The sequence below is a fragment of the Cibotium barometz genome, chromosome 15, assembly GCF_041138505.1.
Source record: "Cibotium barometz isolate CiBa-2024 chromosome 15, ASM4113850v1, whole genome shotgun sequence".
NCBI classification, from domain to species: Eukaryota; Viridiplantae; Streptophyta; class Polypodiopsida; order Cyatheales; family Cibotiaceae; genus Cibotium; species Cibotium barometz.
This window is the reverse complement of record NC_141060.1, coordinates 3,911,845-3,929,554: the sequence shown is the minus strand read 5'-3', so window position 1 is coordinate 3,929,554 and position 17,710 is coordinate 3,911,845. Positions and strand designations below refer to the sequence as shown.

The window sequence follows — 17,710 nt, the reverse complement described above, 5'->3', positions numbered from 1 at the left end:
TGAGCACTAAAGATCAATTTTCATGAGAGAAACCTTTGATACAAACTTGGTCTAATTGTGGAAGCGATAATCCAATAACTACCCTGGCTAGCTCTAGGCTACCCACTCCTTCTTAGTGACTTCCTTGGCTAGCTAGGGTACCCATCACTCCTTTGATACACACTTGGTCTAATTGTGGAAATGATAATCCAGTACCTAACTTGGCTAGCTAGGGTAACCACTCCTTCTTTAGTGACCTCCTTGGCTAGCTAGGGTACTCCTTGGCTAGCTAGGGTACTCTTGGTGGGTGCCCACCACCTCCTTGGTTAGCTAGGGTAACCACTCCTTGGTTAGCTAGGGTAACCACTCCTTCTTAGTGACCTCCTTGGCTAGCTAGGGTACTCTTGGTGGGTACCCACCACCTCCTTGGTTAGCTAGGGTACTCTTGGGTATCCACCACCTTCTTGGCTAGCTAGGGTACTCTTGGGTACCCACCACTCCCTCCTCAAAGAACCATTGAGGTTTCTATTTGATAATCCAGTACCTAACTTGGCTAGCTAGGGTAACCACTCCTTCTTAGTGACCTCCTTGGCTAGCTAGGGTAACCACTCCTTCTTAGTGACCTCCTTGGCTAGCTAGGGTACTCTTGGTGGGTACCCATCACCTCCTTGGTTAGCTAGGGTACTCTTGGGTACCCACCACCTTCTTGGCTAGCTAGGGTACTCTTGGGTACCCACCACTCCTTCTTAATGACCTCCTCAAAGATCCATTGAGGTTGCTATTTGGGGGTGAAAATTATAATCGAGTACATACCTTGGCTAGCTAGGGTACACACTCCTTCTTGGTGACCTACTTGGCTAGCTAGGGTACTCTTGGGTACCCATCACTCCTTCTTAGTGACCTCCTCAAAGCTCCATTGAGGTTGATGTTTGGGAGGTGTTCTTTGTCTCCACCAATAAGATTTAGGATCTCCATAGTAGTTTGAGAGGGTGGTAGTGGTGGGGATGACATATTGAGGAGAGAATAGGTCTTACTTGGGGTGATGGTTTGAGAGGTGGTGGTGGTGGGGATAACACATTGAGGAGAGAGTAGGGCTTACTTGGTGTGATGGTTTGAGAGGTGGTGGTGTTGGTGGCCATCACATTAAGGAGAGAGAGCAGTTTTGAGTGTTAGGGCTTACCTAAGGTAATGGTTTGAGAGGGTGGTGGTGGTGGGCCGACACATTGAGGAGAGAGTAGCATTAAGGCTTCCTAGGGTGATGGTGTGTGGCCATACAAAGTAAAAGCAACACTTTTGTATTTTTGGAGGCTATGGACTTTTTTAGCTTTGAATATACAAATATGCTCATGGGTGGGGATACGCCACACACATGAAGGGGGAAGATTGTACCCATCAGTGCTAGTGTCATGTGAGAGCTAAGTATTTTTATGTGTTATGTATTTATTTGCAAGCTTGATTTTTATTGAATATGATGCAAGCTTGATTTTTATTGAATATGATGCAATTACTTTATATTGAACAATTGATTAAATAATTTTTATTGAATATGATGCAATTACTTTATATTGAACAATTGATTAAATAATTTTCTTGAGAAATCGGTTCCATAAATCCCTACATGGTGATTCTTATATCAGTGCTATCAAAGCATGTGCTAGGTCAATTTGTAGAAGATATTAAAAGAGAGATGGACGCAAATTGAAGGTCTAAAGCTAAATAATTGAGGACTATGGTAATTTAACCATTGGATATTAGCCAAAGGGCAAATAATGGTAAAAAACAACCTTTGTGCATTCAAAACCACCTTCTTACCTAAGACCACTTCCCTCTTCTCTTACTCTCTTCAAAATAAGAAGCAATGAATGTGATTTGCAAGGTTTGATGATTTCTAAGCCCTAGGATGATCTACCTCAACTCCATCATAAACCAATGGTACATGAAAGCTAAAAAATCATCCCTTCCTACTTAGAAATTCTCTAGTTTAAGAGAGAATGAAAAAGCTTAAGCAAGATTAGGCCAAATTAAGTCTAAAAGGCCTTAAAATCCCTAAAAACTCCTATTTTAAGGCCTTTGGGTGGTCAAATGGAGTGTTGTACATTTTTGGGAGTCATGTAAAGGTTTAAAAACTTTTTGGGAATTTTGAGAGAAATTTAAATAAATTGTAGCCCAAAAAGCATTTTTGGCTTATTTTAAGCCAAAAGGCCTAAAAATCCCACATAAATATTGATAAATTCTTATAGGGGTGATTGAAAAGTTGAACAAGGCATGGGGTACCAATAATCATCAATTTTTTTGACAATTGCGGTTTACCACTTATGGAAAAATGCCACTTAGTCCTAGAATCAGAGTCTTCAAATGGCTATTGATACACCATGCTTTTTGGGTCAAATTTTGGGAAAGGATCACCTAAATTGTGTTCATTGCACGTGCCACCTACTACTTTCCTCATGTCAGCTATGTGCATGCATGTGTGAGTGCTCCCGATGCGTGTTGATCTCATAAATACATCACGAGGATGTTACAGTGGTGGGTTTGGGAGAGGAGGCCACTACCTTGGTTTATCAAAGTCATTCAATACACCAAACTCTAGTATAGGATGTTACAATGGTGGGTTTGGGAGAGGAGGCCATTGCCTTGGTTTACCAAAGTCATTTAATACACTGATTCGCAGGTAGTTTCTGAAATGATGTGAGAACGATGTGCAATCATGTTTTCTCACTGACTCGCTACCATGTCAAGGAAGCTCTAGAGTTCATGAATGATTACACTTACAATACTGACAGGTGATGATGAAGATTGAGATCTTTGGTTATTCCCTTCAGTACTAACTTGTAAAGTGATATTAAATGTCATAGCCATTGTAACGTTGTTTTTTTAAAGAAAACCTCATAGCCATTGTAACGGTGTGTAATCCTCATTAATTAATAGAAGTATCTTTTTTCATTTTAAAAAACTTCACGTGCACTCTCCCTAGCTGAACACTAAAATTTACCAAAGAAATTTCTATCATACTTTACATAAAAAAGGAATACTAAATTTATTAGTATCTTTTTTCTTTTTAAAAAAACTTCATGCACACTCTCCCTAGCTGAACACTAAATTTTACTAAAGCAATTCTATCTTGATTTTTACATAAAAAAGGAATACTAAATCAACTTTTGGATAAGAAATTAGGTGTGCTCTATGATTGTAAAACAAAATAAAAAATAGGAATAGAAAGGATTCACTTGAGTGTGAAAGATAATGGGACACTTTAATGTGGCTATTCTACATGTCACTAAGTAAATCAATGGTAATACTATTGACATTTTGCAACATTGCCTTCATGAATGAAACCTAAAGCTTTTTGATAAGGTATTTTTATTGGCCAATAATAATAATTTGATCACTAAAACTAACATGTACCTCCATCTGCTATGAAATCTCACAAACACTACTATTGGTCAATAATAATAATTTGATCACTAAGTAAATAAGTAAATTATCACTACTAACATTTTATAACATTGTCTTCATTAAAAGCACTCCTAAAGCTTTCTGATAATGTATTTTTATTGGCCAATAATAATAATTTGATCATTAAAACCAATCTTTTGTGCTTCCATCTGCTATGACAACTCATAAATGTAATCATCTCTAGACACATGTCAACTCCTATGCTAAAATGTTGCATATATATGGTTATGTGGGTTTGAATGAAGTTCTCCTCCTCTTTTGTTGATGTGCATCTAGTTGATAGTTGGTTAGACCCATCTTTAGATGTTTTCTCATCAAAATGTATAACAAAACCACATGGCCTTTTCCTTTTGTTTCACATAAACCTATGTGTTTATTGGCTTTGGCTTATTTTGCTTATCACACTTATGATTTTGGTTGAGGTGTTTTTAGTGATAATTTTGATTTTGGAATAGTATGTCTCCTAGTTTTCTATTAGTTGTCCCCATGTCCACTTTTCTATTTAGAGTAGTATTCCAGAGCTCAAGGTATGGTTATGGTGCATTTTTACCCTTACTTGAACCCTCCTCATATCATCCATTAGAGGCACTTCCATACTCAAAAACATTTTCTATTCATGTGTAATTCAATGTTGATGATTTTTGGTTCATGAGAGAAAGTGCCCATAACTTTCTCTATCCTCAAGAAAAGTACTCAATTGTTTGATTATTCGGATATATAAAATGATCTCTCAAACTTAACTTTGAGCTGAAGCTATTTCAGATGAAATTTGTAAATGAAAATTTATGAAAATGTAAAGAATTTACAAACCAACTTTTCCCTTGATGCACCCGATCCTTTTCCCTTAAGATAATCACATGAAAAACCTTGTTGTTTTCCCTTAAGATAATCACATGAAAAACTTTGAGAGCAATCCTAAGAATGCAACATGCTGCATTAATCCCTTATATATTGTTGAGATGTGAATTTGGTTTATGCAAAGGTTTTTAATGAATAGTACATATGATGTAGGGGGGAGTAAGACTCTAAGTAAAAGTGTTCATACAGGAAATCGTTTAAAAATATCAAGTCCAAGATTGTGACATGTGAAAAGAATAATAGAACATGATTAATATAACAATTATGGTGAAATATAACTATTATGGTGTCTTAAAACTTGACACGTATTGTGAACAAGCTGTGAACAAGCTCTATACATTCTAAGAAAGAAACCATACTAATTGAAATAAATAGCTTAATAGTAGATGCACCTATTCTTATCTAGGACAAGCTCTATACATTCTAAGAAAGAAACCATACTAATTGAAATAAATAGCTTAATAGTAGATGCACCTATTCTTATCTAGGACAAGAATTATATCTCTTTTTGGTGACAACATGGCTTGAAAATATTGTTTTTAGCTATATTAAAGGAACAACAATACCCCCCACGCTTTGGGCCCCGAAGACAATGTTATGGAGCTAAACATAAACATGGGAGATGACTCCCAAAATCTTGATGCAAAAAGGGGAGATACCTTTTTAAAGCATATTAAAGGCAATGGAATACCCTCATAAGTATAATAAAGGACAACATGTCCACTCTTACAAAAGACCATGAAGTAGACAACCAAAACTATGAAGATCATCATAGATGGAAAATAGTGGAAGATTCCACATATTTAAAATATGGAGAATAAACTTTAATAGAGGATATGGATCTTATACAGATTATAAGAGATACTACATAGATCACAAAAGAGACCCAAACTATCATAGGGATTGAAGTTTATGGGAGACAACGTAAGGCAAAATAGGAAGAAAGACCAGAAACAAATGGAAGCATTGGCCTAGACATCTATTATTATTACATATATAATAACTCAAGTATGCACTCATAAAGTATTAACATACATAAAGACACAAGAAATTTGTTCATAATGGTTGCATTCAATCATTTTTTCTCTAAAGCATGGATCAATATGACTAAATGCATGTACTTGTGCAATACAAAGACATTCCTTGTTGTTACGTTAAGCTTCAATGAGAAATGTGATCATGTGCAAAGTTGTTTAGACCATAGATTTACAACATAAGGACACTAGTTTAAAGAATGAAACTTAACAACATAATATCCCAACATATGAGTATATTAGGCACATGATTATTTTTTTAACCACATGGTGATAGCTTTTCAATATCCAAGTAATAAGCAAGACATGGAATAAAACACAAGCACATGTTAAATTGCAAAGGTGATTAGAAATAAGACAATTAAGGGTATCTTGAAAAAAAAACATTTGACCACCTTCACAAACGAATCTTTGTCATCTGAATGCTTGTTTGAATGCTTTGAAGCAAGTTTATGTGATGATAGCCAAGTTTTTGTATGCTACTTGTATGGTTCTAATTGATGTTTTTTTTTTTTTGAAATTTTGTGGCTATGTTTTCAAAAGTCAAACATAAATACCTCTCTCCTCTAGTACTTTAAGTTTAAATGATAATTTGTTTTGCAAGCATATACATGCAAAGACTACTATGTGATTTACAATTTTTCTTTACGAGACGAACCAACATCATAATAAAAATTTCATGATTTTTAAAAAAACTAAACCACAAATGTTGTCATATTGATGTTGTTTATTGATAATATTGAGTAAGGGGACTTGGATCTTGGATGGAATGCATCAAATCATGCTAGTTATTTTCATGGAACACATTGCATTTAAGATAAAACCACCAATATAATTCTAGCTTTAATTGGGCAGAAGGTTATAAATTCATTTTAGTATGCACTATTAAACAACATAGAGGTTGTAGCATACAAAGTTAGTAGTTGCATGTCTATAAGGGAAAATTGATAGATTATCTTTGAACAACAACAATCTTACTCTTAGAGTAAGGATTTCCCTCATTCTCTCTTGTCAAAGTCTTAAGTGATAGTGACTTCATGCTTCTTGTGAGGGCTTACATTTCATCAAAGAAAAGTGGTGCTTTCTTAAGAGTCGTAGGAGCACTTGGGGTAAAAATATTCTTTTCTTCTACTTCATTGTACTTTTAGAAAGCAACACTAGCTTTTTAAAGGATCAATCAAACATGCTTTCATACATTTTTCAACTCCAAAATGCATGCGTTGTCTTAAAAAGTTGTACCCTAATTAGCTTTTACACAATGCATTCACACCTTTACTTCCTAGAAGCCCCCCAAACTCTTTATGAAAATGAGACTACAAGGTGCATACTCAAATGACATAATCAATATCAATGAGTTAGTACACATTTTGTGGTCTAAAAGCTAAAATAATTTATTTCTGAAATTAAGTGCCAACTTTCTAGAATTTTGAAGCAAGAAACTTAGGTAAAATACAACATTTTCTAGACAAAAACTCTTTGGGCATTCCATCTAATTGTAATGTTTGATAATTGGAGGTTTAAAAAGAGGACTCCCTATATAAGAAAAATGATATTTAAATTCTTTAAGATGGTCTCTTACATAATCATTAATGGTATTTTATTTGATGCACTTTAACTTATATAAAAGAGCTATTAAGCCTTCACTCTGCTTGATGACAAATATGCATTCAATAGTCAATGTGAAATCGAAACTTCAAGTTACTTGTTCTAATTAAAATCATTCCCATGTTTGTATCTTTTCTACACTTATAGGACAATAAAGTAAGCATGAGCGTAATGGAGGTGGTGGTGAGGACCACATGATGGAGAGTTCCATTACACCCACAAATGGAAAAAAGAATATAATGATGATGAAAAGGCCTTTCAATGCTCAAAAGGCCCTTTTGGTGAGGGGACACATATGTATAAGAGAGAGAGAGAGAGAGAGAGAGAGAGAGAGAGAGAGAGAGAGAGAGAGGCTCTCACTACTATGAGTATGATGGACACCCTGTGGAGATTCTCCACAACATTGGGGCTCGAACACTCACTGACTTGTAAACAAGCCACCATCCTCCCATGACTTGATCTCCCTTGCCTTGCCACTTCCTTGCTTGCAACTCCATACTTGCTTTCATTTTTCAAAGGCTATCACCTCTTTTGCATTCCCTCAATTACATAAGCCTCTTTTCACATTACTCTTTTAAGGGAACAACAGATGTACTCTTGAGCTTCTTCATGTCTAACGTTAAGCAAGAGTAGATTACCTCTTCTTTGTGTGACCTTTTTTGATAGTCTACATATACACAAGTCTCTCTTCCATCTTTTTGTTTAGCCTACACACACACACAAAAAGGTGCAAGGAATGCAAGCAAGCCTACACACACACACACAAAAAGGTGCAAGGAATGCAAGCAAGCTCCCTGTGAAGAGGCAACCAAAAACGAGTGGGGATCTTCGATGTTGGATCTTGGGTTCTCTTCTTCTCTCTTTTTTGACGGTGGGTTTTGGCGCTCTCACAGATTCATGGGATTTCTCATGTGGTTCTCTGCTTCAGTAAGGGAAGGAATTTGGCGTGTTGGGCGTGATGATATATGCTTGAGTTCATATCTTCGTCTTTATAAACCAAACCGCGTTACATTTCTCTCACTCTGACTGTGCAGCATTTCTTTATCATTTCAGCTCTTCCACCGACTTCATTGCTCTGCCCTTACTTTTGGGCTATGGCAGGAAAACCTTGATTTCCTGAAATCTCTGCCCACGAGTACCACCTCGTACCGTACTTCTCTCTCTCTCTCTCTCTCTCTCTCTCTCTCACACACACACACACACACACAACCACCCCCACTCTCTCTCTCTCTCTCTCTCTCTCTCTCTCTGTCTCGCCCAGCTATGGTCTTAGCTTTCTTGGATCAATTCCCCGCTCTCTAGATCCGGCCATGGCAGAAATGTCCAAGAAAAACTGCCCACGAGCTCCCTTCCCCCCCCCTTTCAACCCCCGCGCTGCAGCCGAAGTAACCTAAGCCCACAGTGGAACATAGAGAGAGGATTTACAGAAGAAGGGGGTGGTTATGGCTACAACGACGCACTTCTTGACGCCCTCTGCATCCAACAGCCCCATCTCCAGCAACAGCCGTGCATGTGCAAAGGTCGAAAGCGCCAACAGTGACTTCTTTCCTGCAGGCTTACGAGTTCTGGTGGTGGACGATGACCCTATTTGTCTACTCATCCTCGACAGAATGCTTCGCCGCTGTCAATACCAAGGTTTTGTTTCTCCTCTGCAATTCTCAGCTCAATTGGGATAATGGATGGGTGTGTAAACCGCCACGAGAGAGAGAGAGAGAGAGAGAGAGAGAGAGAGAGAGAGAGAGAGAGAGAATCTTTGAAAAAACATCAGATATAAAACCCTCTAGCGAGGTAAGAGTGGAGACCTCTCCAAGTGTGGTTACGTTTATCTGGGGCACGTGCTTGAGTATTTGTACGTGTAGGCATATGTGTGTTTTGTGGGAGGGGTGAACTGTGTACATTTATTGGATTTCCTGTCATTATGTGGAGGTCAGAGGGAGGGAAGGAGGGGGGGGGGGGGGTTGCATCTGTTTGTAGTGCGTGCATGTGTTGTATTTTGTGGGAGGGGGATTTTCTGCCAGGTTTGCCGCCTCTGGGATGTTTAAGAGCTGCACTGAATATGCTCTTAAACATGCTACAAGCTGGGCTGCTGACCATCTTCCAGCTACTTGGGTTTTCAAGGGGTACGAGGGGCGTGACAGGTCGTGGATGCGTTGACCCAGGCATATACCATTGCCCTTCTATACCATATGGAAGGGCCCATCTGCAAGGCTCAAATGTTTACATGCCTTGATCACATACTTAGCTTGTAGATATCTTTACCATTGTCCTTTTACCATGCAAGCCAATTTTAAGTTAAGAAATTCAGTTGATGGGCCATCTATCATCATTGCCTTTTTGCCATGCAAGCCAATCAAGCAAATACTGCCATAGCTTATTAAAGGAAAAATGCCCTTGAGACACATCTTTCTGATGTTTTGAAGAGGCTTTACACTGTTGTAACGTGTAACACAATGGATGGCGCTTTTTCAGTCACGACTTGCGGGAGGGCAACAGATGCACTGGCAATGCTAAGGGAAAATAGAGACAGTTGTGATGTGATAATTAGCGATGTTTACATGCCTGACATGGACGGTTTCAAGCTGCTTGACCTTGTGGGACGACTGGAGATGGACCTGCCAGTCATAAGTGAGTCAAATTTCATAATGTTATGGTTTAAGTGATAGATTGGCATGGGTAATAAGATAGTTCAGGTTTGCAGTGATGTCGGCGAATGGAGAGACAAGTGCGGTAATGAAAGGCATCAAACATGGTGCTTGTGATTACTTGCTGAAGCCGGTCCGTATGGAGGAGCTTAGAAACATCTGGCAACATGTGGTACGAAAGAAATGGAAAATCACAGGACAACCAGGGAGTCATGAAGATGGTAAAACTAGGCAGGTTCCTGATGATGGGGACCACAATTCCTCAGCAAATGAGGGGTTGGATGGGACATGGAAGCAGAGCAAAAAGCGGAAGGACATCAAAGAAGAAGAGGAAGATGTTGATCTGGACAATGATGACTCTTCAACAACAAAGAAGCCACGGGTGGTCTGGTCGGTAGATCTGCGTCAGCAGTTTGTCAATGCTGTGAACCAGCTAGGGATAGACAGTAAGCATCATCCTGCCCCATTTATCCCTAGAATATATAGAAACTCTAGAGTTCTTGTACATGATTGCAAGCCCGTCTTTTTTTTGCAAACCTAGGCATATGGAGCTATATTTTCCTTTCTCACTTTTGATTCCATCCAGAGGCTGTACCTAAGCGGATACTCGAACTGATGAATGTTAATGGGCTAACTAGGGAAAATGTTGCCAGCCACTTACAGGTGCTATATCCTGTTGCTCGTCAAAACTATTTTTGGGAATTTTAACTATCTTGATTACAGCTGCTACCCGTGTGCCTTACCATTTATGGATGTCTGCAGAAATATCGCCTCTACCTGAAAAGGATCAGTGGTGTAGCACATCAGTCGGGTGGCTTAAACCCTTCTTTTCCTGGTGCAACCGACTCCAATTTTGGTCCAGTTAGTGCAACCGGGCTTGCAGGATTGGGCGAGTTGCGAACTCTCACTGGACCCAGTCAACTGTCCCCTCAGGCCCTGGTGTCCACAGTACAAGCAGGTATTTTGGGGAGGTTGGGTCCAGCCAACAACTTAGGGATAGGAAACGTGGATCCGTCACTCTTATTGCAAATTGCTGCACTTCAAGGTGCAAATAATGGAGCTTTTGCAAGGCCGCTATCCTTGTCATCATATGGGCAATCTCTTTTGAATGATCAGGGAGCTTTTCCGGCTGGGCCGTCTGATGTAAACCAGCTTCAGGTATCACAACTGGGAGCATATGCAGGATCTCATGACCAAGTGCCACCTGGACTGTCAGCTTTACAGCAGCAGCAACTAGTGGCCGCAGCTAGTTTAGGGGGCATGGGACAGCTAGCTGGAGTAAACAATATTCAGCACGTCAATTCCAATGCTAATGCCTTACTTATGCAGGCTCTGCAGCAACAACAGGTTGGTGGGCAAGTGACGAGTAAAGGTGGCTTGTCTATGCCTACAAGCCCGCTTGTAGGGCAGCAAGCACTATCAACAGACGCAGGTGTTTGGGTGACCTCAATGTCAAATGTGAATGGAACTGCCAGTATAGGTAGTGGGATCACTTGCCAAAATAGTGGCTCATTGAGGTCGGGATCTGTATCTTTGGTTGGGGCTTACTCTGCCTCAAATGTACTTGGGCCTCTTGGAAGAACAACAGATGCAGAAAACAAGGGTCTACATATCACCAATGCAGGGAATGTAGCTGTTGTGAATTCTATGACTGTTTCTTCTCCTACTTCATCTGGGCCAGATGATCCAAGTGTGGCTAAGATGAAAGATATAGGCTCTTCTATTCCCCCGCTAAATGAGGGTTTACCTCAGACTTTTGGATCAAAATTTGCATTGTTTTCTGGGTTGAAACAAGGACAAGGGCTCCACACAGGCAAGAGAACTCAGGGTCCTTGGCAAGGATTTGGCTTGAGCCAAGAGTATGGACTGGTAAGTAACAGCCCTATTCGAAGTCCAAGTTATAGCCGAGTGTCGTCTGGCCCTCAGAATTTGAATTTAAGGGGAGGGCAAGATCAAGGTCAGCTACACACTCCAGGCTTCAGCACAGGGTTTTCCAGTAATTTCAACATGGATAATGGACGTGTGAAGGCTTTTCAAAGTGAGCACTTGACAGCTGAGAGCAGTCTGAAGGTCAAGGAAGAAGGTCATGTATGGCTTTCAGAACCAATATCAGATGAATTGTTTAGCATTGTTCTCAAACAGGTCAGATCATAGGGCACATATGCTTTACCTCATTGTTTGTGTAAGGAAATTGTTTTTATTGGAGACGGGGTTGGGGGATTGTAACCAGTCTTAGCTCTTAACTGGGAAAAAAGCAGCACCATGCATTTCAGAGTAGTGTTGAATTTCTGACGACCGTAATTCAGGGAGTGTCCTCCCATTAAACATTTATTGTTTATGTTGAGATGTCAAGTGGAGTTTGCTTGTCCTTCTGAGGCTGGTTACACAACTTTTCTGGCCCATGTGACAGGAGGGGAGTTGGACGGGCAATTGCCCATCCATACCTGAAACGCTGACGGGCAGGGTTGGTTGGGTAACCAGCCTCATATTGGTTGAGTTTTTCTTTTTTGGCCAGCCTTTTTCAGTTTCCCTGTAATTGCATGCTTAAGCTGTCTTTTTTATGTAGCAGCAACAAGAGGGGTTAGGTCTTACAGAAAGCGAGCCAGGAGGAGCTGATGGTTATGGTATGGATAATATGTATGTGAAGTAAAACCACTGAGGAACCTGATATAAAGCAGTGTAGCAAAAGGTTGAATCAATCAGGAGCTGGAAAGGTTTAGAAGGTTGTATATGAGGGGCAATGAAAAGTTCCACATCCACAGAGAGCAGAGAAGGAAGGACTTCTTTGGCTTTGACATGGGCTCAGTGGGGTCGCGGTGCTGCATCAGAAAGTTATAGCATCACTTCATTTTATGATGGGGCAGTCACAAGCTGGAACTGAATGCAGGTAAATTATTGGGTTTTCTTAGAGTGTTACATGACTGTGCAGTGTGTAATTATATCATCCTTTTTTTAAATGTTGTTTGACAGACTTTACTTGGTATGGCAGAAAAGGATGCTGCCTGTAGCTCTGGTTACTTCTCTGGGTTAACAAAACTGACATACTTTTGCTAACGTGTCAGATAGGTGGTTGTAATGTTCATGGCTACTTACGTTGGTTTTAAAATGTCACTAGGTTTGATTTGTATGTTAAGAAATAGACTATGGAAACTTGTGCATTTTATAGTGTCCTTTTGAATTGACCATAGTCGTTACACTTGATATAGTACCCTCTCTCTCTCTCTTTTTCTTTCTTGGCTACTTGGATGCTCCAAGCACACGTGCAAATTTACTCACTTTCACCACTTGGGAAGTCTGGCATAACAAAGTCTGCTGCCCGCCTCACCTTTCTTCCCATCTATAATTACTTTATTGAAGTTGCAATATGGACGAGAACTCATGTATTTTGGTATACACATCGTTCTTCTTGCCCAGAGAGAAATCACACCCCATCTCAATATAGTCTTTCACCACACAACGATATCTGATGGGAGATCCATGAGCCATTGCAACATCTGGGGACACTGGATGGCAATAAACATAGTAGACCTCAACCTTTGCCAAGGCTCTACTGTTTGCACAAACCAATGCAGAACGGGAATCACAAATCTTTAGCCCATGCAACCAATAAAATGTCAACTCAAGGCTACTAATACACAACTTTAATTGAAAACACATACCATCACCTTTCCGATCTCTTCAGTAGCACCTACTAATGTTGTGGGTTGATGTGCGAGGGGTGGTGTTGAGTCATCCTCATCCTCAATAACTATAAGTGGCAAATAAATGTAGCATTCTTCACCACATTTGGTATATGCAACATAAATCTAAGTTACCTAGGTTTATTATATGGCATGAGCATAATACCTTTTATAATGTCTATCTTTGTTGGCTTCTTCCCCCCTCTTCTTGCTCTTATTTGGCTTGCCTTTCTAGAGCCGATGATTGTGCACCCCATCCTTATGTGCCTCCGCTTTGTTTCAGTGTATATCTCCTCGATGAAAGTTGTCCAGGCCATTGCATTGTAATTTTCTTCCTAAACATATAACATTCTATTAGATAAGAAGTGAAGATTTGGTCTCCTTGCTACTTTTATCTCAAATTCACCGTCATGCCATAAATGAGACCAAGAGGCTCTCATAGCATCTTTCACAACAATCTCCTATTTATTGCATGTACGAATTGATGCAATAAATGCACCCTTTTCCATCATGTACCTCATGTTGAAATGCAAACTTGAGGATTGATACATCACTCCTCAACCCTCTTACTCGGGCATAGGTGATTAATTTGCACAAAAAAGGAAGCCGAGGACATTGATCGAACTCCACAATATTGCACTTTTTAATAACATCACTTCCACTTGGCAATTGGAAGTCCAGATCACTAGCCTCATGATCCCCACTATCAACATCCTTGCTTTCCCTAACATTCACCTGTAGTAGCATGAACACGTTTGTCTCCATAATATCAACCGACTCATCAACATGAGTAGTGTGCACCTCTTCCATAGCTAGGGTTTCCTCCAAGGTGCCTCCACCCACAAGGAGGGTCCTTTTCATGCCCAACTCGCTTTTTCTTGGAGCAGACACTATCGTCTTTTTCAAGGCTTGTCTCCTACCACCTTTATTCATTTGCTAAAACATGAAACAAAACCAACCCCTTGAAATCAATGGCAAATGCAAGCAAATTCATTTCAAGCACTTAAAATTTGGTTTAGCTAACCTTTTCTCATAAGGCATTTCCTAAATGGGAAATCTACACACGATGACTTTATAAGCGTACCATGGTTGCTTGGTATACTGGTTTAGAAATGCAGCTTTAAACATAGCCTCCCGATACGGCTCCAACCTTACTCACGTTTAGCCTTTTTGAGTCGGCTGCTCATCTACTGCTTTTTGGAATTTTGCAGGGCATCAGCCTGTTATGTCCTCTGTCAACCACCCCTTGCCGGATTCTCGCATTGTACAGTCGAATTCTCACATTGTACACTCGAACGAGTGATCTGGCTACCTCTATTGGGGATTTTTTAAATGCTTTAATTACAGTGCTAACTTTGCTACGGAAACCCTTAACACACATGATTCAATAAAATCAAAGCATAAAAAAGCATACACACCCAACTCCCCTCACCCATGGTGCCTTTCTCCACTCTTCCCTGAGCTGCTTCATCTCAACATCATTCCCCTCAGCTTCATCCTCTCAACATCAACTTGCAAGCCTTCAAAAATTCAGGTCAAAGCAATTGTAAGCTTGCACAACATGCATATCTTTTTAAAAAAGCCCCAGTAGGCTCTAGGGGTAAAAGCAACGTTGCGTTTGCCCTGACAGATTGCTGGGCCTTTTTCTAAATACATCGGAATAAGCTAGTTGGCAAAGAAAGATCACGTGGGTTTCATTGGGAAATGAGCATGGCGGATCATATAAAAAGATGTATCAAACCCGAGTTTCAAGAAGATCATAAAGTGCTTTATAGAACGTGGAAGAGTGCATCTTTAGAAGCCTATGCAGATATATGTAAAGAGATATCAGAATGTGGTGAAGCAAAAAAACATGTGAAGGAAGGTGAATTACCAACCCTCCAAACATGGTTAGCTTGGTGGGATTTGAGAGTATCACATTGGGGGGTTACGTTTTTGCAAAATAGAAGCAGAGAATGGAGGCTTTATTCCCATAGTGAATCTTTTTGAAAATAAACACTCTAGCATGACAACAACCTATGGTCATTTGAATTATATCTCATTGTATGAAGCATCGGCATCAGATCTAGCAATGGCAGGGTTGCAAATTGCCCATTACATTTTTGGCAAGGAAACACCTTGGAACAAGGCCAAGCTTGGACAAACTTCAAGAGAGAATTCTACTAAGAAAATCAGTTGCAATCACAAAGAAAAAACGAGTTGACTTGACTCCTATAGTTATTGAAGAGGTAGGTGTACAATCACTTGCTTGAAATGAATAGATCATCAATAATAGAAGAGAGAATTGAGATGAAAAAGAGGTCCAGTGAGACCATGTGCTATTCTAGAAAATGACAGTCATAGGCTGGAGTATGTAACTATCACAACAAAGATAAATAAAAGAGATGGGAAAGGTTCAAGAGGATTAGCTCTGATGGCATTGTTACTTGCAAGGTATATGAAGCAAATCGGGCTATAATAAGAATAGAACTACATAGCGTGGTGGCATGCTTTGGTTTCATATCATCAACAAGATCATGTTATGGAGCTCTATTAAATGATTTAGGGAAAAGTGCCACAAAAGGAGTGCTAGCTCCATGCTTTAAAGATAGAAGACAACAACCAAATAGGATTTATGAACAATTTATTTGGTTCTGTATGATAACATAGTCTTGCACACTTGGAGTGTACTACATAAATCAATACTTGGTATTCTTGGTGATGCACATGGGGTATGGAAGATTGCAGAAGGGACTTCGATTACAAAGGTGTAGCAAAAAACTTTGTTGGCTACATGATTTGTCTTGAGTGATGTGAGTGAAGGTTCATTAATGCCGCCAAGCTAAAGAGCTCCTAACATGATAGCACCTAGCCATGTATGCCTTGCAAGGAGGGATTGCAAGGAGGTATGTAATATTGCTTAGATGACGGTTAATGAAAGGATTCAGAGATTTAAAGAATTTCCAAGTGAGCTTGTTAGGGAAAATATTGTGACACCTAATGAGGTGCATGTCTTTCACTTATGTACTACACGATCAAGATAGAGAAGGGATTAACATACTCTGTTACAATTTCCAAGCTCACTCGATGCTCATGTTTGGATTTCACTCAAAGAGATTCCAAAAATAGAAGTCTATATGCCATGAAAATACATTTACTTCATGTTCATTATTATCCTAGGTTTGAGTGAGAAGATGCATGAGTTTATGAAAAAAAGGAGTCTATATGCCATGAAAATACGTTTACTTTATGTTCATTATTATCCTAGGTTTGAGCGTGAAGGTGCATGAGTTTATGCACCAAGCAACCCTGACAAAGGTGGAATTGTTCCAAGCTCTAAGCGGTAGGAGGAACCAAACTACGATGGGTCAGGGAAGAGATTATAAGTGCCACACTAGGGTGCCTCATTTTTGTAACTATCAAGATCTACGAGGTAGCTTCATTTTAGGTAACTATTAATATCTATCTAGAAGCTTCATTATGAGGAACTACTTTTCTAAGAAATTCTTGGCTAGCTAGAAGGTTCGTTACTATGGACAGTTTGAAAGGTTTCATGATACTGCCTATATATGTTTGTTATTGCCATGGAAGTGGTTAACTATTTTATTAGAAGAGAAAATAGTAAGACTTAATTTAAACATCATTGCTTGATATTTAGTGTTATTAACAAATGATCAAGCAATTCAGGACATAATTGTCTCATTCATGTTAATAATCGTCACTCTCCTCCTCGAGGGAAGTGCCTAATAACACTCAAAAAGAGAAAACTGGAAAGAAATGGCAAGAGGAATGGCTGAAAGCAGTTTCTCCTCCTGCGAAATCACCTTCCAAGCTAGCTACCAGGGGCAGGCATCACTCCGCAAGTTCTTCCCTTGCCTACAATGGGGAAGCATGCTCCTTTGGTTATACCTTTCCAATTGAAGTAGAGGAGCACGCCCTGTCTCCTATCGTTCATGGCTGGTTTCACTTCCCACTGGGTTTTAGGGAATGGAATATTACAAAGCCCTTTCTACCATTTCTGATGGTTTCACTTTCTTCTTAGTCACTGGGTCTTATGGTTTCTATGTCATTACAGGGACCATTCTCTTCATGATGCGCGATATCGTTAATATATAGGTCATTTTAGTCCTTCACATCACTTTGGCTTCGACGGAGCTGCTCAGACTAGGTTATAACGAGTGATGAAGCACATAATTAGCATCTCGATTTCATAGAATGGTTGGCTATTATAATGAGTTTTTGTGGGATAAATATGGGTTGTTGGGATGTTGGTTACATTAAAAAATGTTTTAACTAAATGATGATATATAATTATATGTCCTACATTTTAGGTTTGATTATTATTGATATTGACCAAGACTATTATAGGCTATAAAGTTCTATGTTTTATGGCAATACATTATTGCCTCGATGAGAGATTTAATATTTAGAACTGGCAATGGGAACCGCTTGATTTTATGCTTTGCTCAATTTTGAT

At 39.5% G+C, this 17,710-nt stretch overlaps 1 protein-coding gene across 3 annotated transcripts; it reads left to right on the top strand.

The window, feature by feature from the left end:
* The first annotated feature begins 7,277 nt into the window (after nucleotides 1-7,277).
* LOC147630866 (two-component response regulator ORR21-like) lies at nucleotides 7,278-12,741 on the top strand. Of its 3 annotated transcripts, none has more exons than XR_015267493.1 (7): nucleotides 7,278-8,567; nucleotides 9,402-9,557; nucleotides 9,631-10,020; nucleotides 10,161-10,237; nucleotides 10,337-11,716; nucleotides 12,144-12,461; nucleotides 12,564-12,741. XR_015267493.1 is itself a non-coding variant. In XM_086809243.1 (6 exons), the coding sequence occupies exons 1-6, from the start codon at nucleotides 8,375-8,377 to the stop codon at nucleotides 12,222-12,224; spliced, it is 2,277 nt and encodes a 758-aa protein (XP_086665369.1). In that variant the 5' UTR covers nucleotides 7,278-8,374; the 3' UTR covers nucleotides 12,225-12,741. The 3 variants fall into 3 exon arrangements, 1 of the variants encoding a protein (XP_086665369.1); XR_015267494.1 differs by having other exon boundaries at nucleotides 12,545-12,741; XM_086809243.1 differs by having other exon boundaries at nucleotides 12,144-12,741.
* Nucleotides 12,742-17,710: the final 4,969 nt, after the last annotated feature.

Bases quoted from the DNA above. Each gene is read 5' to 3' on its own strand.
- LOC147630866 (XM_086809243.1), top strand. From the start codon at position 8,375: ATGGCTACAACGACGCACTTCTTGACGCCCTCTGCATCCAACAGCCCC. The intron at 8,568-9,401 runs GTTTTGTTTCTC...GCGCTTTTTCAG, and splicing joins TCGCCGCTGTCAATACCAAG to TCACGACTTGCGGGAGGGCA. The intron at 9,558-9,630 runs GTGAGTCAAATT...TCAGGTTTGCAG, and splicing joins GATGGACCTGCCAGTCATAA to TGATGTCGGCGAATGGAGAG.